Below are 20,645 nucleotides of genomic sequence, written 5' to 3' on the forward strand. Positions count from 1 at the left end.
TGACAGTCGTGCCAGTTCTGACAGTCGTGGCAGTTCTGACAGTCGTGCCAGTTCTGACAGTCGTGCCAGTACTGACAGTCGTGCCAGTTCTGACAGTCGTGCCATTTCTGACAGTCGTGCCAGTTCTGACAGTCGTGCCAGTTCTGACAGTCGTGCCATTTATGACAGTCGTGCCATTTCTGACAGTCGTGCCATTTCTGACAGTCGTGCCAGTTCTGACAGTCGTGCCAGTTCTGACAGTCGTGCCATTTATGACAGTCGTGCCATTTCTGACAGTCGTGCCATTTCTGACAGTCGTGCCAGTTCTGACAGTCGTGCCATTTCTGACAGTCGTGCCATTTCTGACAGTCGTGCCAGTACTGACAGTCGTGCCATTTCTGACAGTCGTGCCAGTTCTGACAGTCGTGGCAGTTCTGACAGTCGTGGCAGTTCTGACAGTTGTGGCAGCTCTGACAGTCGTGCCATTTCTGACAGTCGTGCCAGTTCTGACAGTCGTGCCATTTATGACAGTCGTGCCAGTTCTGACAGTCGTGCCAGTTCTGACAGTCGTGCCATTTCTGACAGTCGTGCCATTTCTGACAGTCGTGCCATTTCTGACAGTCGTGCCAGTTCTGACAGTCGTGCCATTTCTGACAGTCGTGCCAGTTCTGACAGTCGTGCCAGTTCTGACAGTCGTGCCAGTTCTGACAGTCGTGCCAGTTCTGACAGTCGTGCCAGTTCTGACAGTCGTGCCAGTTCTGACAGTCGTGCCAGTTCTGACAGTCTTGCCAGTTCTGACAGTCGTGCCAGTTCTGACAGTCGTGCCATTTATGACAGTCGTGCCAGTTCTGACAGTCGTGCCAGTTCTGACAGTCGTGCCAGTTCTGACAGTCGTGCCAGTTCTGACAGTCGTGCCATTTCTGACAGTCGTGCCATTTCTGACAGTCGTGCCAGTTCTGACAGTCGTGCCATTTCTGACAGTCGTGGCAGTTCTGACAGTCGTGCCATTTCTGACAGTCGTGCCAGTTCTGACAGTCGTGGCAGTTCTGACAGTCGTGCCATTTCTGACAGTCGTGCCAGTTCTGACAGTCGTGCCAGTTCTGACAGTCGTGCCATTTCTGACAGTCGTGCCAGTTCTGACAGTCGTGGCAGTTCTGACAGTCGTGCCAGTTCTGACAGTCGTGGCAGTTCTGACAGTCGTGCCATTTCTGACAGTCGTGGCAGTTCTGACAGTCGTGCCATTTATGACAGTCGTGCCAGTTCTGACAGTCGTGCCATTTATGACAGTCGTGCCATTTCTGACAGTCGTGCCATTTCTGACAGTCGTGCCATTTCTGACAGTCGTGCCAGTTCTGACAGTCGTGCCATTTATGACAGTCGTGCCATTTCTGACAGTCGTGCCAGTTCTGACAGTCGTGGCAGTTCTGACAGTCGTGCCAGTTCTGACAGTCGTGCCAGTACTGACAGTCGTGCCAGTTCTGACAGTCGTGCCATTTCTGACAGTCGTGCCAGTTCTGACAGTCGTGCCAGTTCTGACAGTCGTGCCATTTATGACAGTCGTGCCATTTCTGACAGTCGTGCCATTTCTGACAGTCGTGCCAGTTCTGACAGTCGTGCCAGTTCTGACAGTCGTGCCATTTATGACAGTCGTGCCAGTTCTGACAGTCGTGCCAGTTCTGACAGTCGTGCCAGTTCTGACTCCACGTATTCATCGCCTTCAAATCCTCAATATTTATGAAATCAAACTATTTCAAGTCTGTTTGTTTGTCTTCAATTCAAAATTAATCTACTCCCTGTTTCTTTTCAAATGCTATTCAAATGTAATACTCAGGTTCATCATTACCCTACAAGAACTGACACTGAATTCCACACAACTTTTTTCCGTACAAGATTATGTCAGTTCGCCATCACCCACATTACAGAGGTCAATCATTATCTGTTAAGTCTCCCTGACCCCCTCAAACACTGCAACAGCTCCTTCAACAACTCCTTCAAATACAAAATGAAAAATATCTACTGGACATTCCACTCAATGACTCATCCCAATAGTTTCCTGCCTATTTGTCACTTACTTTGATTATGCATTTTAATAATGCATCATCCACCCCAAATCATAATTTTTTCCTTTTTCTTTGTGTAAATCTCAAATGATTTATTAATTGGTCTTAAAAATCTGGATACTTTTTTCTATGGTTTTATACATATTTTAAAGAGGGCCTTACAAGCCTCTCAGTTTTTTTTTAACCTGTCCTGCACACGCTTCCGTTTGCCTTTTAAATTCTTATCATACTGTTTTGTATGTTATTGTGTGCAAATAAATAAATTAATAATAATAAAAATCACAAAAGAAAGCATTATTCACAAATACGGCGGACGGTTCACTTAAATTTCAGAATTCTTTCAGCATTTTCTTCCCTTCATAGTAATCTGTATATAGGGGGGACAAACGTCAATCTGTAATTTGCCATTTAAGCAAGAGTAACAAACAGTTGGAGTTAGTATTGGATGAATGGATATATCATTGTCAGGTTTTGCCTGTAATGATGTTAACAATTTCTTGCCAAAAATATCAACTTTAATGTAGAGATACTTTGATAGTGTTCACTTAGGAAGTTGTGCATTAGTAAGATGTTGGAGGACATGCCTCAATGGTGTTTTTTAAAACTAGAGATCTGTCAGTGTTAAATGTGTGTAAATTGTCTTGTATGTTTTATGTATAGTATAGCATTGTATGTTAATGCACTGTATGTTTATGGGGCCACATTTTAATATCAGTCTGTCTATTCGATACATACTGTACTACAGTTGAATTCATACTCAACATTAAAAAGACAACTGTCTATGTGATGCTACGATTTAAATAAGACTTTGCTCTCTTTCAGTCTCTGCATGTGTACAGAAATAGCTGTTGAGGATCAAAGGATTGACCTTGTGACCTACCTGGCTCTGAAGAGCTTGCTGCTGGTACAGGTTTAGCCTGGCCTTAGTGTGCTCGTCAGTGGTGGGGCTCAGCAACTTGGGGTCAGACATGGACCTCTGTGTGTTCTTAATAGGGCGGGGCATGCTGGGGTGGCGCTGGGGTGACTCGGCTGTGTAGGCCTTCTGCTGGGGAGTGACATGGGCCTTGTTCAGCCCGCCGCTGGAAAGGGAGGTCTCCAGCAAGCGGTGGGGGGAGACGGGGGACACAGGGGAGTAGAGCACCTGGGGGGACTTGGGGGGCTGACGGATCAGGCTGGAGAGGGACTCGTTGTGGAGGTGGTTCATGGGCTGGGTCTGGGTCTGGGTCTGGTAGCTGATCTCCATGGGGTCAGACCTCCTCCTGTTCTGCTGCTGCCGCGGGTCGGCGGAGCCAACCAGCTGGATACCTGTGGAGTAGGGGCTGATGGTGGTGGGCACGCTGAGCTGTGGCACCACCACGCCCTGAGACTGGGCCTCCACATCTGTTTGGCAGGCTAGGCTTTGACCCTTCTGGGTCCTTTCAGGGCCTGAGATGTAGTGGACGATCTCCACTTTGTTCGGGTCTGGGACAGTGACGTGGATGGCCGGGGACACCTTCCCCAGCTGGTCTGTTTCGGTCTGGCAGGAGCAGTCTCGAATGGTCTGAATGGCGATGCTGGATGAGGTGGCCGTCTTGGAGGCTGTGTCAGTCTTGTGGTCGGCCCCGGGATCCGAGTGCCTGGAGAAGCGTGAGCGTCTGCGTCTCACAGGCTGCTCCCACTCCACTTTCTCCTCATCGTCGTCGGTCTGGACGCTGCGGTCCACGCTGCGCCTGTTGCGTCTGCGCCTAGACATGATGTACCTCTCCTCACCGTCCTCTTCGTCTGTTTGAACGCAACTGTCCACGATCCTCCGGGCTCCGTAGAACTCAACGCTCTCGCCCTCCATTCCATCCCTCAGTCGGGGCATGGAGGTGGAGTTCTGCTTTCTCATGTTGGTCCTGGTCTCCATCTGCTCCTCGTTGTTCCTTAGACACATGTCTGAGGAGGAGTTGGGCAGGGACCTGAAGCCCATTTGGTTTCTGTAGGGCTGCAGCATCTGGCCGCTCTGGTCCAACTGAGCGGCTGCGGTGGCTGCAGCAGCAGCAGCTGCAGCAGTCTTTTGTCGCTTCTGCTCCTCGAGCTGCTGCTGGAGCTGCTGCTGCAGCGACTGGATCTGGTCAAGCTGGGCTTTCTGCTGGGCCAACTGCTCCTTCTGCATCACCAGCTGGTTCTCCCTCTCAGCTTGCTGCTGCTGCAGGACCTGCTCCTTGATGGTCTGCAGCTCCTGGATCTCCCTGTGCACCAGCATCTGCTCTTTCTCACGGTGCCGCTGCAGCTCCATGCGCTCTCTCTCCAGCTCCTCCTGCAGACGCAGCTGACGCAGCTTCTCCAACTCCACGCGTTCCCGCTCCATTTGCAGAAGCTGCTCCTGCTGGCGGTGCAGCCTCTCTTCCTCAGTCTCGGTCTCCGGGTTGACAGGGCCGCTGGAGGGTGGGGTTGGGTGATGGGGCTGGGTGCTGCTCTGGGGCCCAGTGTAGCTTTGTGTTGGGGGGTAAGCATGGGCTGGAGGTGGCTGGCTCTGGGGTGGATGCTGGCCCTGAGGGTGGAATTGAGGTTGCATGTGCTGGGGCTGAGCTGGGGGCTGGTTCTGAGGCTGGACCTGGGGCTGCCCTGGGGCCTGAGTGTGGAGGTGAGCCTGGGTCAGGTTTATGGGCTGCTGCTCGGACTCCGTTGGCAAGCTCACTGAGGCTGATGTATGGGCAACAGGAGATTGATATAGGGGATCAGATCCACTTGATGTCACAGAGGGCTTCCCTAGGTAGATTGGGGCATCCTGAGTGGTGGTGACGGAGGCAGGCATGCTCACAGGGGCCGACGTCGTAGATGGGAAGACGTTGGGAGCCGGATAACGGTATGGGGCCTTTCCAGACATAGGCATCCGTGGGTTCACAGGCATCCTGGTGAGGCTGGCCAGAGGCACAGGTGTCATATTGGCTGTGGGTAAAGGCCTGTACACTCCACTTAATAGCGGGCGCAGCACTGAGGCAGGCTGGGTAGTGATTGGCAAGGTGGAGGCGATGGGTGTGTTGATGGTAGAATAGGTCATCCCATCTGCAGACCTCATGGCAGACGGGTACATGGCTCGGAGGCTGGCTTGCCTGGCATTGATCATGTTGGTGAGCGCTTGGGTGTGAGAGATTGGCTTCCCGTCAGGTCCATAGAGCATATTTTGTCTCATAGAGTTAAGCCTGCCACCTGGACCTGTTCCTCTGCCTACACCATATTGCACAAGCTCTGGGTTGCTCCCATAGCGGTCCATTGAGTTGAGGGCAGCGCACATTCGACTGATCTCTCTGGCAGTGGTGGCACTGTACTGGGCCAGGTTGGACTCCTGGAAGTTAGCGAGGTCTCGGGGGGAGTAGCCATAGTCAGAGCTGATGTTTGACAGGGAGTTGAATCTGCGTATGGGCAGGGCAGTTGCAGTGATGTCCCCTCCATGGCGTAGGTCAGTGTAGGAGCCATACTGCATGCCCAGTCCGAGGAAGCCTCCCTCATAGGTGTGTTTCATGGTGCTGAGGTCCACAGCCAGCTCTCCAGAGGTCTGGAAGTGTGGGTCCATCTTGGAGTGGTAGGACTGGAGTCCGGCCTCTGCTAGGTTGGTGTCAGACATCGAGGGCTGTAGCCGGCCAGGGAACGGTAATGTGTAGGCTTTACGCCCATCCATAGAAAACTCCTGATACTGGCCCTCCTGGTCCGACTCATAAGAGAGTGGTGGCACAGAGTGTGGTCTTGGCTCTTGAGTGGCCACTTTCTCATCAACATTTGGCTTTTGGGAGAATGGTCCGCCAACGCAGCTACCTCCAAATGGGAGGTGGTACACAACATCACAGCAAGCTGGTTGGTTCTCAGCTTTGATCTGTCCCCCTGTGAGGTCCACGGCATCCTTGCCCTCCTCTGTCTTCACCAGCTGGGTCACTGGTCCTCCCTGTGGGGCCCCATCCATTTGGACCATCATGCCATGAGGCCCACCCCCAGCCAGGTGTATCACACCTGCCGGGGTTGGTTTGCTCTTCAGCTCCAGGGGACCTCCAGTGCCGTAGATATCAGGGGCAACGGCAGGGGATATAGTACTGACCACGGCTGGGGTATTGCTGGTTTGGCTGACCAGAAGGTCTTTCTTGAGCAGCGTCATCTGGCCTGGTAGGTTGAACCGAGCTACGGAGGACTGCTGCTGCATCTGGTGGTGTTGCTGGAGCTGTTGCTCCAAGAGCTGCTGTTGCTGTTGAAGCTTTTGCTGCTGCTGGAGAAGCTGCTGCTGCTGGATGCTCAGGTCCTCCAGCTTGGCGTCGATCTTGGGGATGGATGGGTCAGTGGGAGGTGGTTTGTTCTGTGACAGGCACATGGCTGAGCCCATGCCCTGACCGAGGTCAACTCTGTTTTGTAGAGGGTCCCCATAGACCATGGGCTGTTGGGGCTGTGATATGAACATGGAGGTGGCCACCGTGACGCTCATCGTGGTTGCAGTGGATACCATTACGTGGGGCTGCTGCTGGGTGTTTAGGTTCATGATGAGGGGCTGGATGATACTGGAGGGGTGGCTCCCCTCGGGCCCGCTGGTGTATTTGCGTGTTTCTCTGGCCAGGGAGGTAAGATCCATGCCATGGGCAGTCATGATAATGGGAGCTGCGTTAGTGGCTGTTCTCAGATCTACTGTTCTCAGATCCACCACACTCCCACCATGGATCATCTGGCCCGGCTCGACACTCGAGGTCCGCGGGATGCTGGAGATCCTGCAGAGAGAGATGTTGTCCATAGACATGGAACCACGGCTGTAGGTGCTAGCTGTGGTGACCATGCTGGTTCCAACACTGACCTTCTCCACCTTCTGCATCCTATAGAAGCTGTGCTGGGGAGACTGGTGGTATGGAGGGGTGTCTGGTGGACTGGCCTGTGGAGAGTAGCTGTCAAATGTCGACTGTCGGATGAATCTGGTGGGCGAGGATAAAGGTGACGTGGCGGTGTTGACCGTCATTGGTTTGGCAGGGACCATGTAGGGGGCATGCTGGGAGGATTGCTGTCTGAAGAGACGTGGGGATACGGCCCTTTGAGATGTCTGTGTCCCCTGGGCCATCACTGGGGAGGTGGGCCCCGAGCCAGCCGACAGAGCCCCTATGCCTGGGCTGAATGTCTGAGTGGATATCTCGGCACTCCTGGAGGGTGAGCGACTTGGGCTCTCAGTGGGCGAGGCAGAGGGAGACAGAGGGGAGCTGGAGCTCTTGTAGTACGAGTACATCTTTGGCGAGCGGGGCTCTATGACATGCTCTGAAGATGTCGCACTCTCTCTAGCTTGGACCCCTCGGCTCTCGCCCACCCTTCTCGCAACCACCTCTCTTTGGCTGTAAGCCTGTGTTATCTCCGCTATCTTGCTGCACACATTTGAGATGGTTGTGGTTGAAGTGGCAGGTCCTCCAGTTTGTCGACCATACATGATGGATTGGCTGGTCGTCATCGTTTGACTAGCGCTTGTGTGAGAGATGGTCACTGCATCCCGGGAATAAACCCCGTAGGCTGCTATTGTGGTGGCGGCCGCCACTGGAGTAATGCCATTTTTACCCGTCTGGCTCTTCATCCCGGCTTTATGGACATCTTTGGAGTAGTGTTGTGTCACCCGTACATCAGGGATCCTTCCTCCGGTCTCAGAAAAAGCCACAGGTGCAGAGAGCTGAGTGGGGCTGTTGCCAGGAGTCAATAAGTCATTGGTCTGCTCAAGCAGCTTAGCGAAGGCCGACCCTGTATCTAAAAGCTGCTTATCTGGATAGGTGCTGTCGTCTATTTCCACCTGCTCGTCTGCCTGCTGCTGTAACTCCAGGGCTGAGGATTGATGCATCTTAGTGATGTTTTGGGAGGTCTGGCGGATCTCTTCGTAGATGTCTCCTGTCTCTGCCGCCTTGTTTTCATAACTAGTCTCAGCCTGCTCATACTCATACTCATCTTCATACTGTTGGCCATTCGTGTCGTCCTCATATGCACTGTTGTGTCTCCCTTGTTGCTGCTGCTGTTGCTGTTTCTGTTGTTTCTGCAGCAACTCGGCTTTCCTCATCATTTCCTCATACACCTCCTCAGCACTCTTCAGGGGCTTGCTGCTGGAGGGCGCGGTGGTGGTTGAGGTCGTCGACGACTTCTCAGTAGGAGAGTACAGAGACATGAACGTGGGCAAGTTATACTCGCTGCCAGACTTGTAGAGTTTAGACTTGTATCCCTCAGCCTCTGAGTCAAGGCTCTGGGGGGAGTATTCTGAGGCAGAGGATCGGTGGAGCTCCTCCATCTCCGCAGCTTGTCGCAGCTCCTCAGTAGGGGAGGCATCCTCGATGGGGGAGAGGTTGCTGGGGGGCGTCTTGGATCTCTCCCTGCGTCTCTGGGCCCTCAGCTCCTCCTTATCTCTTTTGGTCTTCCTAGCCGTGCTGCGGATCCTCTGTTGCTCCAGATCCCTCATCTTCTCCTGCTCCCGCAGCAGCTCCTCCTCCTCTCTTAGCTCGTCCTCCTCCGAGGAGTCCTCAATGGTGGGCAACAGGGGGCCGTGGGAGCGGTGGCGGGCCTTCCTCTGCTGCTTGGCGTCCTCCAGTCTCTGCCTGCGACTGGGACTGCTGTCGCTGTCTTCCTCCATGGAGGAGATGGAGGTGGGGGAGGTGCCAGAGTTGTAGCTGGAGGTGGTGGGTGGCAGGGTGGAGGAGTACTCACCCCTGGAGCGCTCCTCGGGAGACCCCGTCAGGCTCTCCATCTCCAACTCGGGCTCTCGGTCCAGGCTGAGGTCGTTCTCGTTGTTGAGCTCCATGTCGCGGCTGTAGCTGTTGGTGTTGTTGAGCTCGATTGTCTTGAAGCGGCGCAGGCCCCCCATACCCCCCTCCTCTCCTTCCTCCGCAGAACATTTGTAGATGTCGCTGGAGCTTTTGGTGTCTTCCTCAAAGCTGCTGGACTGGTGAGAGAGGCGGCGCTTCTCTTTCGTCAACTCTGAGATGTGCTTGTGTGTTTTTTTAGGTTTTTGGTAGCCGTAGCCTTCGTCCTCCTCGTCCTCTTCCTCCATGTCCTCCTCCTCTTCCTCGTTGTCCTCGTCAGCGCTCATCTCCATGATCTGCCTCCTCATGAACTCCTCATCTGTCATCGGCTCCGGCTCGGCCACTTTCTTCTCCTCTTTGGGAGCGGCACTGCTCTTGTGCTCCTGTTTGGACTCCCAGTCTCCTCCGTCCTCCTCCTCCTCTTCCACAATGTCCTCCAGCTCCTCATCAGAGTCATAGGCCTCCGGAGTGATGGACAGCGACCGGGGTCTCTGCTCTCGGTGGTGCCGGCCTCGGCCCCTTTCGCGCTCCCTCTCCTCAACTGGCAGGGTCTTGCACTCCAGCAGGGGCCTCATGGAGCTCTCCAGCTTGGTGATCTCGGAGGGGCTGGGGGGGCTGCCACGCCCGCTGATGCCCCTCTCACTCAGCTTCATCTCCTCCTCCTGGATGAGGCCGATGATCTCGCTGTGGGAGCTGGAGATGCCGTCGGAGGAGTAGCCCGTGTCGCTCAGGCTCTGGGGGCTCCGCGACAGGTCCTGAGTGCTGTTCTTGGTCTCCTAAGGGGATAGACAGAGAAAGACAAAATAACTAATAAGTAAGACATAAGAGATCAGCCAAAAACAATACATCAGACTAGGAAAAATACCTGAAAAAGACCTGAAAACCCCCGAAATGATCTTATGCAATGACTATTCTAAACATTTTATTCGTAATGTTCTGCTCCTCATAGAATTCCACCCATACTCACAGTGAACATTAGAGAGCAGTGGGGATTAGAGTGGAGCACTTTGGTATTCACATCAGCACTAATTCAGAACCACTAACTAAGGCCTTGATGGCTTTGCATATTCATGGTTGTACCAATCTTAATGCTTCATATTTCAAGAGGAGCGATGGCTAAAATGAAAAACATAAATTTTCTCTGTGTGGAGTAAATTCGTCAGTGCTATGGCTGGCGCCTGCTTCATCAGCATTATTTTCTAGACGTCAATAACAAGCTGCAGAGGAAGAGAGAAGGCACAGAAAAGATTGGATCCCATTTTCTAATCAATTGCTATACTGTGGCTATAAACTAGCAATACATTATCCCATTTCAAATCTACTGAATGTCCTACAACCAACATCTTGCTTTAATATATAACAACACAGCCTTATCAAAATGAATTTCTGGGACACCTAAAATGTGACTTACATCATATCTCGACTTCTTTATCTCTTTTATTGGTGTGATTGGCTCTCCCTTCTTCTGAGTCGGTTTGGTGTCTATGGCGGGTTCCACCAACTTCTCTGGTTTTGGCGTAGTCTCTTCCGTGGCCTTTGGTTGTTTCAGGGGCTCGATTGCAGGTGTAGGTGTGGCCTGGACAGGGGCCTTTGTGTCTCCAGGTTGCTTTGCTGCAGTTGGTTCGAAAGGTCCGCTCCCCAGGGCTGTCTGGGGCTTCTGCTGCTGCGGCTGCATCTGTCTCGACCCTTCCTGCTGCTGATTGGTCAATTTTTGGAAGGGTGGCTGCTGAACAGGCTGCTGACTGGCCAGTGCCTGGTGGTGTGGAGAACCCATTGGTTGGTGCTTTGGAGACGGATGAGATACAGGAGAGGGATCCCGGAGCCCTCCAGACATCAGTCGCTGGGTCTGGCAGTTCAGACAGAGCCATTCTTTCTTCTGCAAAACAAATCAGAAAAACAAGAGAGAGAACGTGAGAAAGTGAAGGGGCTACAGAGAGTAGGTACTGAAGAATGTAACAAGAGTAGAACATCACTCCCACATTTCATGTTCATCTCCACTGTGATTCTGTGGATAAGGACAAGAGTGACAGCATGACTTCACTGTGATTAAGTCTGTGGGTCTCAGAGGAGAAAGTAGTACTGTCTATTGGCAGACTGCTACCAGATCAAGAGATATCACGCTTCTTTCTACAACACATCTGGGGAGCCGGCACACATAGCAATGATGTTCCCATAACAATGGGACTGAGTGTTGGCCTAGGTCCACTACTACAGTATACTCCAAGAAGTAAGCCTCTTAAAACTATGAAGCATAAAAGCCTCCCTGCAAGAGCTGCCAAGCTGGTTAATAGTTTATTTCAAGTAGTAGTGTTTAGTTTTTTCTTTCTCTTAAGTGTGATTAGCAAAGCCACAAATTATATCCCTATTTCTCATTTGCTGGTGGACTCATAACAGCGATTGCTCTTAAGACAGAGAGCAATACTGTGGTCCACTCCTCTATATTGATCTGACCACAGTGCAGACATGTTTTTTTGCCCACCATTAAGACGTCTATATCAGTCCGCTAATACAGGCCCAGTGCACTTCTTTGGTGATAAAAAAACAATGTATTTGAGTGTTTACCAGTATTTGTAACTTGAGTATGATAATTATCTGCACAAAACAGTTAATCTGATAATACTTTTGGAAAACTTTTTTGATATATGTTCAAGTTTCTTGAAATGGGGCCTCTCGAGTGGTGCAGTGGTCTGAGGCACTGCATCACAGTGCTAGCTGTGCCACTAGAGATTCTGGGTTCGATTCCAGGCTCTTGTCGCAGCCGGCCGTGACCCAGAGACCCATGGGGTGGCGCACAATTGGCCAAGCGTCGTCCGGGTAAGGGGAGGGTTTGGCCGGCAGGCCGGGCGTGTCCTTGTCCCATAGCGTGCTAGTGACTCCTGTGGCAGGCCGGGTGCAGTGCAAACTGACACGGTCACCAGGTGTACGGTGTTTCCTCCGACACATTGGTGTGGCTGGTTTCCAAGTGGGCATTGTGTCAAGAAGCAGTGTGGCTTGGTTGGGTTGTGTTTCGGAGGAGGCACGCCTCTCCCAAGTCTGTATGGGAGTTGCAGCAATGAGACAAGACTGTAACTACCAATTGGGTATAAAAAATAATTATATATATTTTTTAAAAGTTTATTGAAATACTTTGCAAATACAACTTATTTCTATGTGAAAACTGAAAAGGTCTATTCATTATTTTTCATTAGACACTGTTATCCACAGTAATTGGCGTGCATACATTTTCATACTGGTCCCCTGTGGGAATCGAACCCACAACCCTAGCATTGCAAGCACCATGCTCTACCAACTGATCCACATCATCACATCATATCATCACAAACCACTTGATGTTTCAATGTACTCAATTACTGTATTGTGCATAGTTTATCTTCATGGTGATGGAAAGTCTACAGGTATAAACCTAACTGACCAGCCTTTAGGCTACAATACAGTAATGTACACTTAAATTAAGTGGTTTGTAAGGATGGTAAATTAATACTGCACAAAAAGTGGTTGTTTTCCATGTGATTTGATCATGAAAAATATGTAATTTGATGTTGATGTTTTGTGTCTTTGCCCATAACTTTGCCCCTTTTGATGTAAATGTTTGAGGACAGGGTTTTGTCCTTTCTAGATTCCATTATAATGACAATCACAGAGAACGGGACAGGGCAACAAATCTTACAATTCCAACTATTGAATCCTGCAAGATACTGTTCTAAATTATTTTATTTTTTTTGCCGATGCTGATATTTGTCTATAAATAATGTTTTTCATTCAGATTTTTCAGCACCCCTACTCTGCCCCCCCCCCCCCCCCCTCTCTTGTATGCAGTGCATTATACATCTGCATGTACTGTAGACTACTCAATCCCCCTCTCTTTGTACTGTATGTAGCGCAGCAAGCAGCCCCCCCTGCCCCTCTCAAGTTGGAAGAGAACTATTTTACCCTACCCTGAACTACACTACCCTACCCTACCCTACCCTACTCTACCCTACCCTACAATACCCTACACTACTCTACCCTACACTACTCTACCCTACACTACTCTACACTACACTACACTACACTACACTACTCTACCCTACCCTACAATACCCTACACTACTCTACACTACACTACACTACACTACACTACACTACACTACACTACACTACACTACTCTACACTACACTACACTGCACTACACTACTCTACCCTACACTACTCTACACTACACTACACTGCACTACACTACTCTACCCTACACTACTCTACACTACACTACACTGCACTACACTACTCTACCCTACACTACACTACTCTACACTACACTGCACTACACTACTCTACACTACACTGCACTGCACTACACTACACTACTCTACCCTACACTACTCTACACTACACTACACTACTCTACACTACACTACACTACACTACTCTACACTACACTGCACTGCACTACACTACACTACTCTACCCTACACTACTCTACCCTACACTACACTACACTACCCTACACTACCCTACACTACACTACCCCACCCTACACTACACTAGGCCTACACTATACTACACTGAACTACACTGCACTACACTACACTACACTAGGCCTACACAATACTACACTACACTATAGCACATTCTCCTTCACTACAGCACACTACACAACAGTACAGCAAACTACACTACACTACAGCACACTGCACTATAATACTCTACACTACCCTACACTACACTAGGCCTACACTACACTATAATACTCTACACTACCCTACACTCCACTGCAGCACAATACACTACACTACCCTACACTCCACTACAGCACAATACACTACACTACCCTACACTCCACTACAGCACAATACACTGCAGTACCTTACACTCCACTACAGCACACTACACTACCCTACACTAAACTACAGCACACTACAATCCACTACAGTACACTACATCACACCACACTACACTACAAGACACTGCACTACAGCACACTACACTACACTAAAGAACACTACACGACAGCACATTACACTACACTAAAGCACACTACACTACACTGCAGTCCACTACACTACACTACAGCAGACTACACTACAATCCACTACACTACCCTACACTACAGCAGACTACACTGCAATCCACTACACTACACTACAGCAGACTACACTGTAATCCACTACACTACACTACATCACACTACACTACAGCTCACTACACTACAGCAGACTACTACACACTATACTACACTAAAATCGGCTCCACTCCGCTACACTAAACAACAGCACAGCACACTACACTACAGCACAATACACTCCACTACAGCACAATACACTACACTATAGCACAATACACTACAGCACACTACCCTACACTCCCTCACAGCACAATACACTACCCTACACTCCACTACAAGACACTCCACTACACTACAGGACACTAGACTACCCTACACTCCACTACAGCACAATACACTACACTACCCTACACTCCACTACAGCACAATACACTACACAACACTACACTACCCTACACTCCACTACAGCACAATACACTACACTACCCTACACTCCACTACAGCACAATACACTACACAACACTACACTACCCTACACTCCACTACAGCACAATACACTACACAACACTACAATACCCTACACTCCACTCCACTACAGCACAATACACTACACAACATGACACTACCCTACACTCCACTACAGCACAATACACTACACAACACTCCACTACCCTACACTACACTATAGCACAATACACTACACTACACTACCCTACACTCCCTCACAGCACAATACACTACCCTACACTCCACTACAAGACACTCCACTACACTACAGCACACTAGACTACCCTACACTCCACTACAGCACAATACACTACACAACATGACACTACCCTACACTCCACTACAGCATAATACAATACACTACACTACCCTACACTCCACTACAGCATAATACACTACACAACACTACACTACCCTACACTCCACTACAGCACAATACACTACACAACACTACACTACCCTACACTCCACTACAGCATAATACACTACACAACACTACACTACCCTACACTCCACTACAGCACAATACACTACCATACACTCCACTACAGCACAATACACTACCCTACACTCCACTACAGCACAATACACTACACTACCCTACACTCCACTACAGCACAATACACTACACAACACTACACTCCACTACAGCATAATACACTACACAACACTACACTACCCTACACTCCACTACAGCACAATACACTACACAACACTACACTACCCTACACTCCACTACAGCACAATACACTACACTACCCTACACTCCACTACAGCACAATACACTACACAACACTACACTACCCTACACTCCACTACAGCACAATACACTACACAACACTACACTACCCTACACTCCACTCCACTACAGCACAATACACTACACAACATGACACTACCCTACACTCCACTACAGCACAATACACTACACAACACTCCACTACCCTACACTCCACTACAGCATAATACACTACACTACACTACCCTACACTCCCTCACAGCACAATACACTACACAACACTACACTACCCTACACTCCACTACAGCACAATACACTACACAACACTACACTACCCTACACTCCACTCCACTACAGCACAATACACTACACAACATGACACTACCCTACACTCCACTACAGCACAATACACTACACAACACTACACTACCCTACACTCCACTACAGCATAATACACTACACAACACTACACTACCCTACACTCCACTACAGCATAATACACTACACAACACTACACTACCCTACACTCCACTACAGCACAATACACTACACAACACTACACTACCCTACACTCCACTACAGCACAATACACTACACAACACTACACTACCCTACACTCCACTACAGCATAATACACTACACAACACTACACTACCCTACACTCCACTACAGCACAATACACTCCACTACCCTACACTCCACTACAGCACAATACACTACACTACCCTACACTCCACTACAGCACAATACACTACACAACACTACACTACCCTACACTCCCTCACAGCACAATACACTACACAACACTACACTACCCTACACTCCACTACAGCACAACGCACTACACTATAGCACAATACACTACACTACACTACCCTACACTCCCGCACAGCACACTACACTACCCTACACTCCACTACAAGACACTCCACTACACTACAGCACACTAGACTACCCTACACTCCACTACAGCACAATACACTACACAACACTACACTACCCTACACTCCACTACAGCACAATACACTACACAACACTACACTACCCTACACTCCACTACAAGACACCCCACTAAACTACAGCACACTACACTACCCTACACTACCCTACAGCACAATACACTACACTACCCTACACTCCACTACAGCACAATACACTACACAACACTGCACTACCCTACACTCCACTACAGCACAATACACTACACAACACTACACTACCCTACACTCCACTACAGCACAATACACTACACAACACTACACTACCCTACACTCCACTACAGCACAATACACTACCCTACACTCCACTACAGCACACTACACTACAGCACACTACAATACAGCACACTACACACTACACTACAATCCACTACAGCACACTACAATCCACTGCATCACACTACACTACAGCACACTACACTACAGCATACTACACTACACTGCAATCCACTACACTACACTGCAGCATACTACACTCCAATCCACTACACTACACTACACAACATGACACTACCCTACACTCCACTACAGCATAATACACTACACAACACTACACTACCCTACACTCCACTACAGCACAATACACTACACAACATGACACTACCCTACACTCCACTACAGCACAATACACTACACAACACTACACTACCCTACACTCCACTACAGCACAATACACTACACAACACTACACTACCCTACACTCCACTACAGCATAATACACTACACAACACTACACTACCCTACACTCCACTACAGCACAATACACTACACAACACTACACTACCCTACACTCCACTACAGCATAATACACTACACAACACTACACTACCCTACACTCCACTACAGCACAATACACTACACAACACTACACTACCCTACACTCCCTCACAGCACAATACACTACACAACACTACACTACCCTACACTCCACTACAGCACAACGCACTACACTATAGCACAATACACTACACTACACTACCCTACACTCCCGCACAGCACACTACACTACCCTACACTCCACTACAAGACACTCCACTACACTACAGCACACTACACTACCCTACACTACCCTACAGCACAATACACTACACTACCCTACACTCCACTACAGCACAATACACTACACAACACTCCACTACCCTACACTCCACTACAGCACAATACACTACACAACACTACACTACCCTACACTCCACTACAGCACACTACACTACAGCACACTACAATACAGCACACTACACACTACACTACAATCCACTACAGCACACTACAATCCACTGCATCACACTACACTACAGCACACTACACTACAGCATACTACACTACACTGCAATCCACTACACTACACTGCAGCATACTACACTCCAATCCACTACACTACACTACACAACACTACAGCATAATACACTACACAACACTACACTACCCTACACTCCACTACAGCACAATACACTACACAACATGACACTACCCTACACTCCACTACAGCACAATACACTACACAACACTACACTACCCTACACTCCCTCACAGCACAATACACTACGCAACACTACACTACCCTACACTCCACTACAGCATAATACACTACACAACACTACACTCCACTACAAGACACTCCACTACACTACAGCACACTAGACTACCCTACACTCCACTACAGCACAATACACTACACAACACTACACTCCACTACAGCACAATACACTACACAACATGACACTACCCTACACTCCACTACAGCACAATACACTACGCAACACTACACTACCCTACACTCCACTACAGCACACTACACCACACTACAGCACACTACACTACAGCACACTACAATACAGCACACTACACACTACACTACAATCCACTACAGTACACTACAATCCACTGCATCACACTACACTACAGCACACTACACTACAGCACACTACACTACACTACAGCACACTAGACTGCAGCATACTACACTCCAATCCACTACACTACACTGCAGCATACTACACTCCAATCCACTACACTACACTACAGCACACTACACTACCCTACACTCCACTACAGCATAATACACTACACAACACTACACTACCCTACACTCCACTACAGCACAATACACTACACAACACTACACTACCCTACACTCCACTACAGCACAATACACTACACAACACTACACTACACTCCACTCCACTACAGCACAATACACTACACAACATGACACTACCCTACACTCCACTACAGCATAATACACTACACAACACTACACTACCCTACACTCCACTACAGCACAATACACTACACAACACTACACTACACTCCACTCCACTACAGCACAATACACTACACAACACTACACTACCCTACACTCCACTACAGCATAATACACTACACAACACTACACTACCCTACACTCCACTACAGCACAATACACTACACAACACTCCACTACCCTACACTCCACTACAGCACAATACACTACACAACACTACACTACCCTACACTCCACTACAGCACAATACACTACACAACACTACACTACCCTACACTCCACTACAGCATAATACACTACACAACACTACACTACCCTACACTCCACTACAGCACAATACACTACACAACACTACACTACCCTACACTCCACTACAGCATAATACACTACACAACACTACACTACCCTACACTCCACTACAGCACAATACACTACACAACACTACACTACCCTACACTCCACTACAGCATAATACACTACACTACCCTACACTCCACTACAGCATAATACACTACACAACACTACACTACCCTACACTCCACTACAGCACAATACACTACACAACACTACACTACCCTACACTCCACTACAGCATAATACACTACACAACACTACACTACCCTACACTCCACTACAGCATAATACACTACACTACCCTACACTCCACTACAGCATAATACACTACACTACCCTACACTCCACTACAGCACAATACACTACACAACACTACACTCCACTACAGCACAATACACTACACAACACTACACTACCCTACACTCCACTACAGCACAATACACTACACAACACTACACTACCCTACACTCCACTACAGCACAATACACTACACAACACTACACTACCCTACAATCCACTACAGCACAATACACTACACTACCCTACACTCCACTACAGCACACTAAACTACACTACAGCACACTACACTACAGCACACTACATACTACACTACAATCCACTACAGTACACTACAATCCACTGCATCACACTACACTACAGCACACTACACTACAGCATACTACACTACACTGCAATCCACTACACTACACTGCAGCATACTACACTACAATCCACTACACTACAGCACAACGCCACAAAATGGAGGAACAGTCAGCACAGGGCCGACCAGAGGAAGAAGAAGAGAACCGGAGAGGCCCAACGGGCAAAGACGAAGAGAAGGAAGAGAAGGAATGACAGAAAAGATAGGAGAGAAGTGGTGGAGGGTGAGGAGAAAGGATGAAATAGAGCAAGAGTGATGAGAAGAATAAAGGAAGATGGACAGACAAAGAAGAAGGAAGAAATGAGGGAGATGGGCCCTAGTCAAAAGTCAAAAGTAGTGCACTATTGGGAATATGGTGCCATTTGGGACGCAGCCTAGAAAGTAAATCAGTGTCTTATGACAGAGGAAGTAAAATCCCAGTGGGATTGCTTCCTTCTACCCAGCCAAGCTCTTGATGAACCTCTTGATGAGCCTCTCAGAGCCAGAGTGAGTTATTGACTTCCATCCACACTGCCTCTCCACTCCGTGGCAGGTAACCACAGCCCAGTTCCCCACAGCTACTGTACCACCATCCGTCAAACCTCATCTGCTAGAAGCACGTCCTCCATCCTATTGACACGACTACTCATTATCAATCCCCCTGTCGAGCACAATTGTAAAGTGGACCAAAGCAGAGTGTAGAGGGTCTCATGCGGTGTTACAGTGATACAGAACCCATCTCTTCATGTGTCCCCCTCCTCTGCGCCCCTCCCTCTGTCCTATTTCCCTGTAAATGTTCATCTGGGATATAGTTCCATGGCTATCTGGGCTAGTTATCAGCTAGCGTTGCCTGCTACTAGAGGCAGTGGACCAGCTTCAGAGGACCGGTCCCTGAGTGGCCTGCTGGTCTCTGGGAGGGAGGAAGGCAGGGAGGAATGAAATGAAGGAAGGAAGGAACGAGGGAGGGAGATCCATAGAGAGGAACAGTGGAACAGCCCTATGCATATTAGAGCTGGAAAGCCATTTCACAGATCACTGCCCCTCCCTCTCCTGCTCTCTCTCTCCTGCCATGCTAGGGTTTAAGGCTACCTCCTTCGACATCTCTCTCTAGCTCTCCTTCTCTCTCTCTTCTCCTCTATCCTTTTCCCTAAAAGCCCCATTCCCTTTTGGTGCATTTTCTATTCCTGCCTTTCCCCGGATTTGTTCACCCTCTCTCAATCTCTCTCCTATTTTTATTATCCTCTACTTCCCAATTTCAATTCTATTGTTTATTTTTCTCCTTCAGATTTTCTCTTTTCTTCCTTTTCTCTC

At 49.0% G+C, this 20,645-nt stretch overlaps 1 protein-coding gene across 1 annotated transcript in view; it reads right to left on the reverse strand.

Annotated features, from left to right (window-relative positions):
• Positions 1 to 20,645, reverse strand: part of LOC120061610 (protein bassoon-like) — a 130,571-nt gene that overhangs the window by 8,888 nt on the left and 101,038 nt on the right. The window contains exons 5-7 of the mRNA XM_039011516.1: positions 10,203 to 10,667; positions 6,353 to 9,567; positions 2,920 to 6,283 (exon numbers count right to left, since the gene is read on the reverse strand). Of these exons, the coding sequence (XP_038867444.1) occupies positions 2,920 to 6,283; positions 6,353 to 9,567; positions 10,203 to 10,667 (7,044 nt within the window). The remainder of the gene's footprint in view (positions 1 to 2,919; positions 6,284 to 6,352; positions 9,568 to 10,202; positions 10,668 to 20,645) is intronic.

Source organism: Salvelinus namaycush, chromosome 16 (assembly GCF_016432855.1).
Source record: "Salvelinus namaycush isolate Seneca chromosome 16, SaNama_1.0, whole genome shotgun sequence".
Classification (NCBI taxonomy): Eukaryota; Metazoa; Chordata; class Actinopteri; order Salmoniformes; family Salmonidae; genus Salvelinus; species Salvelinus namaycush.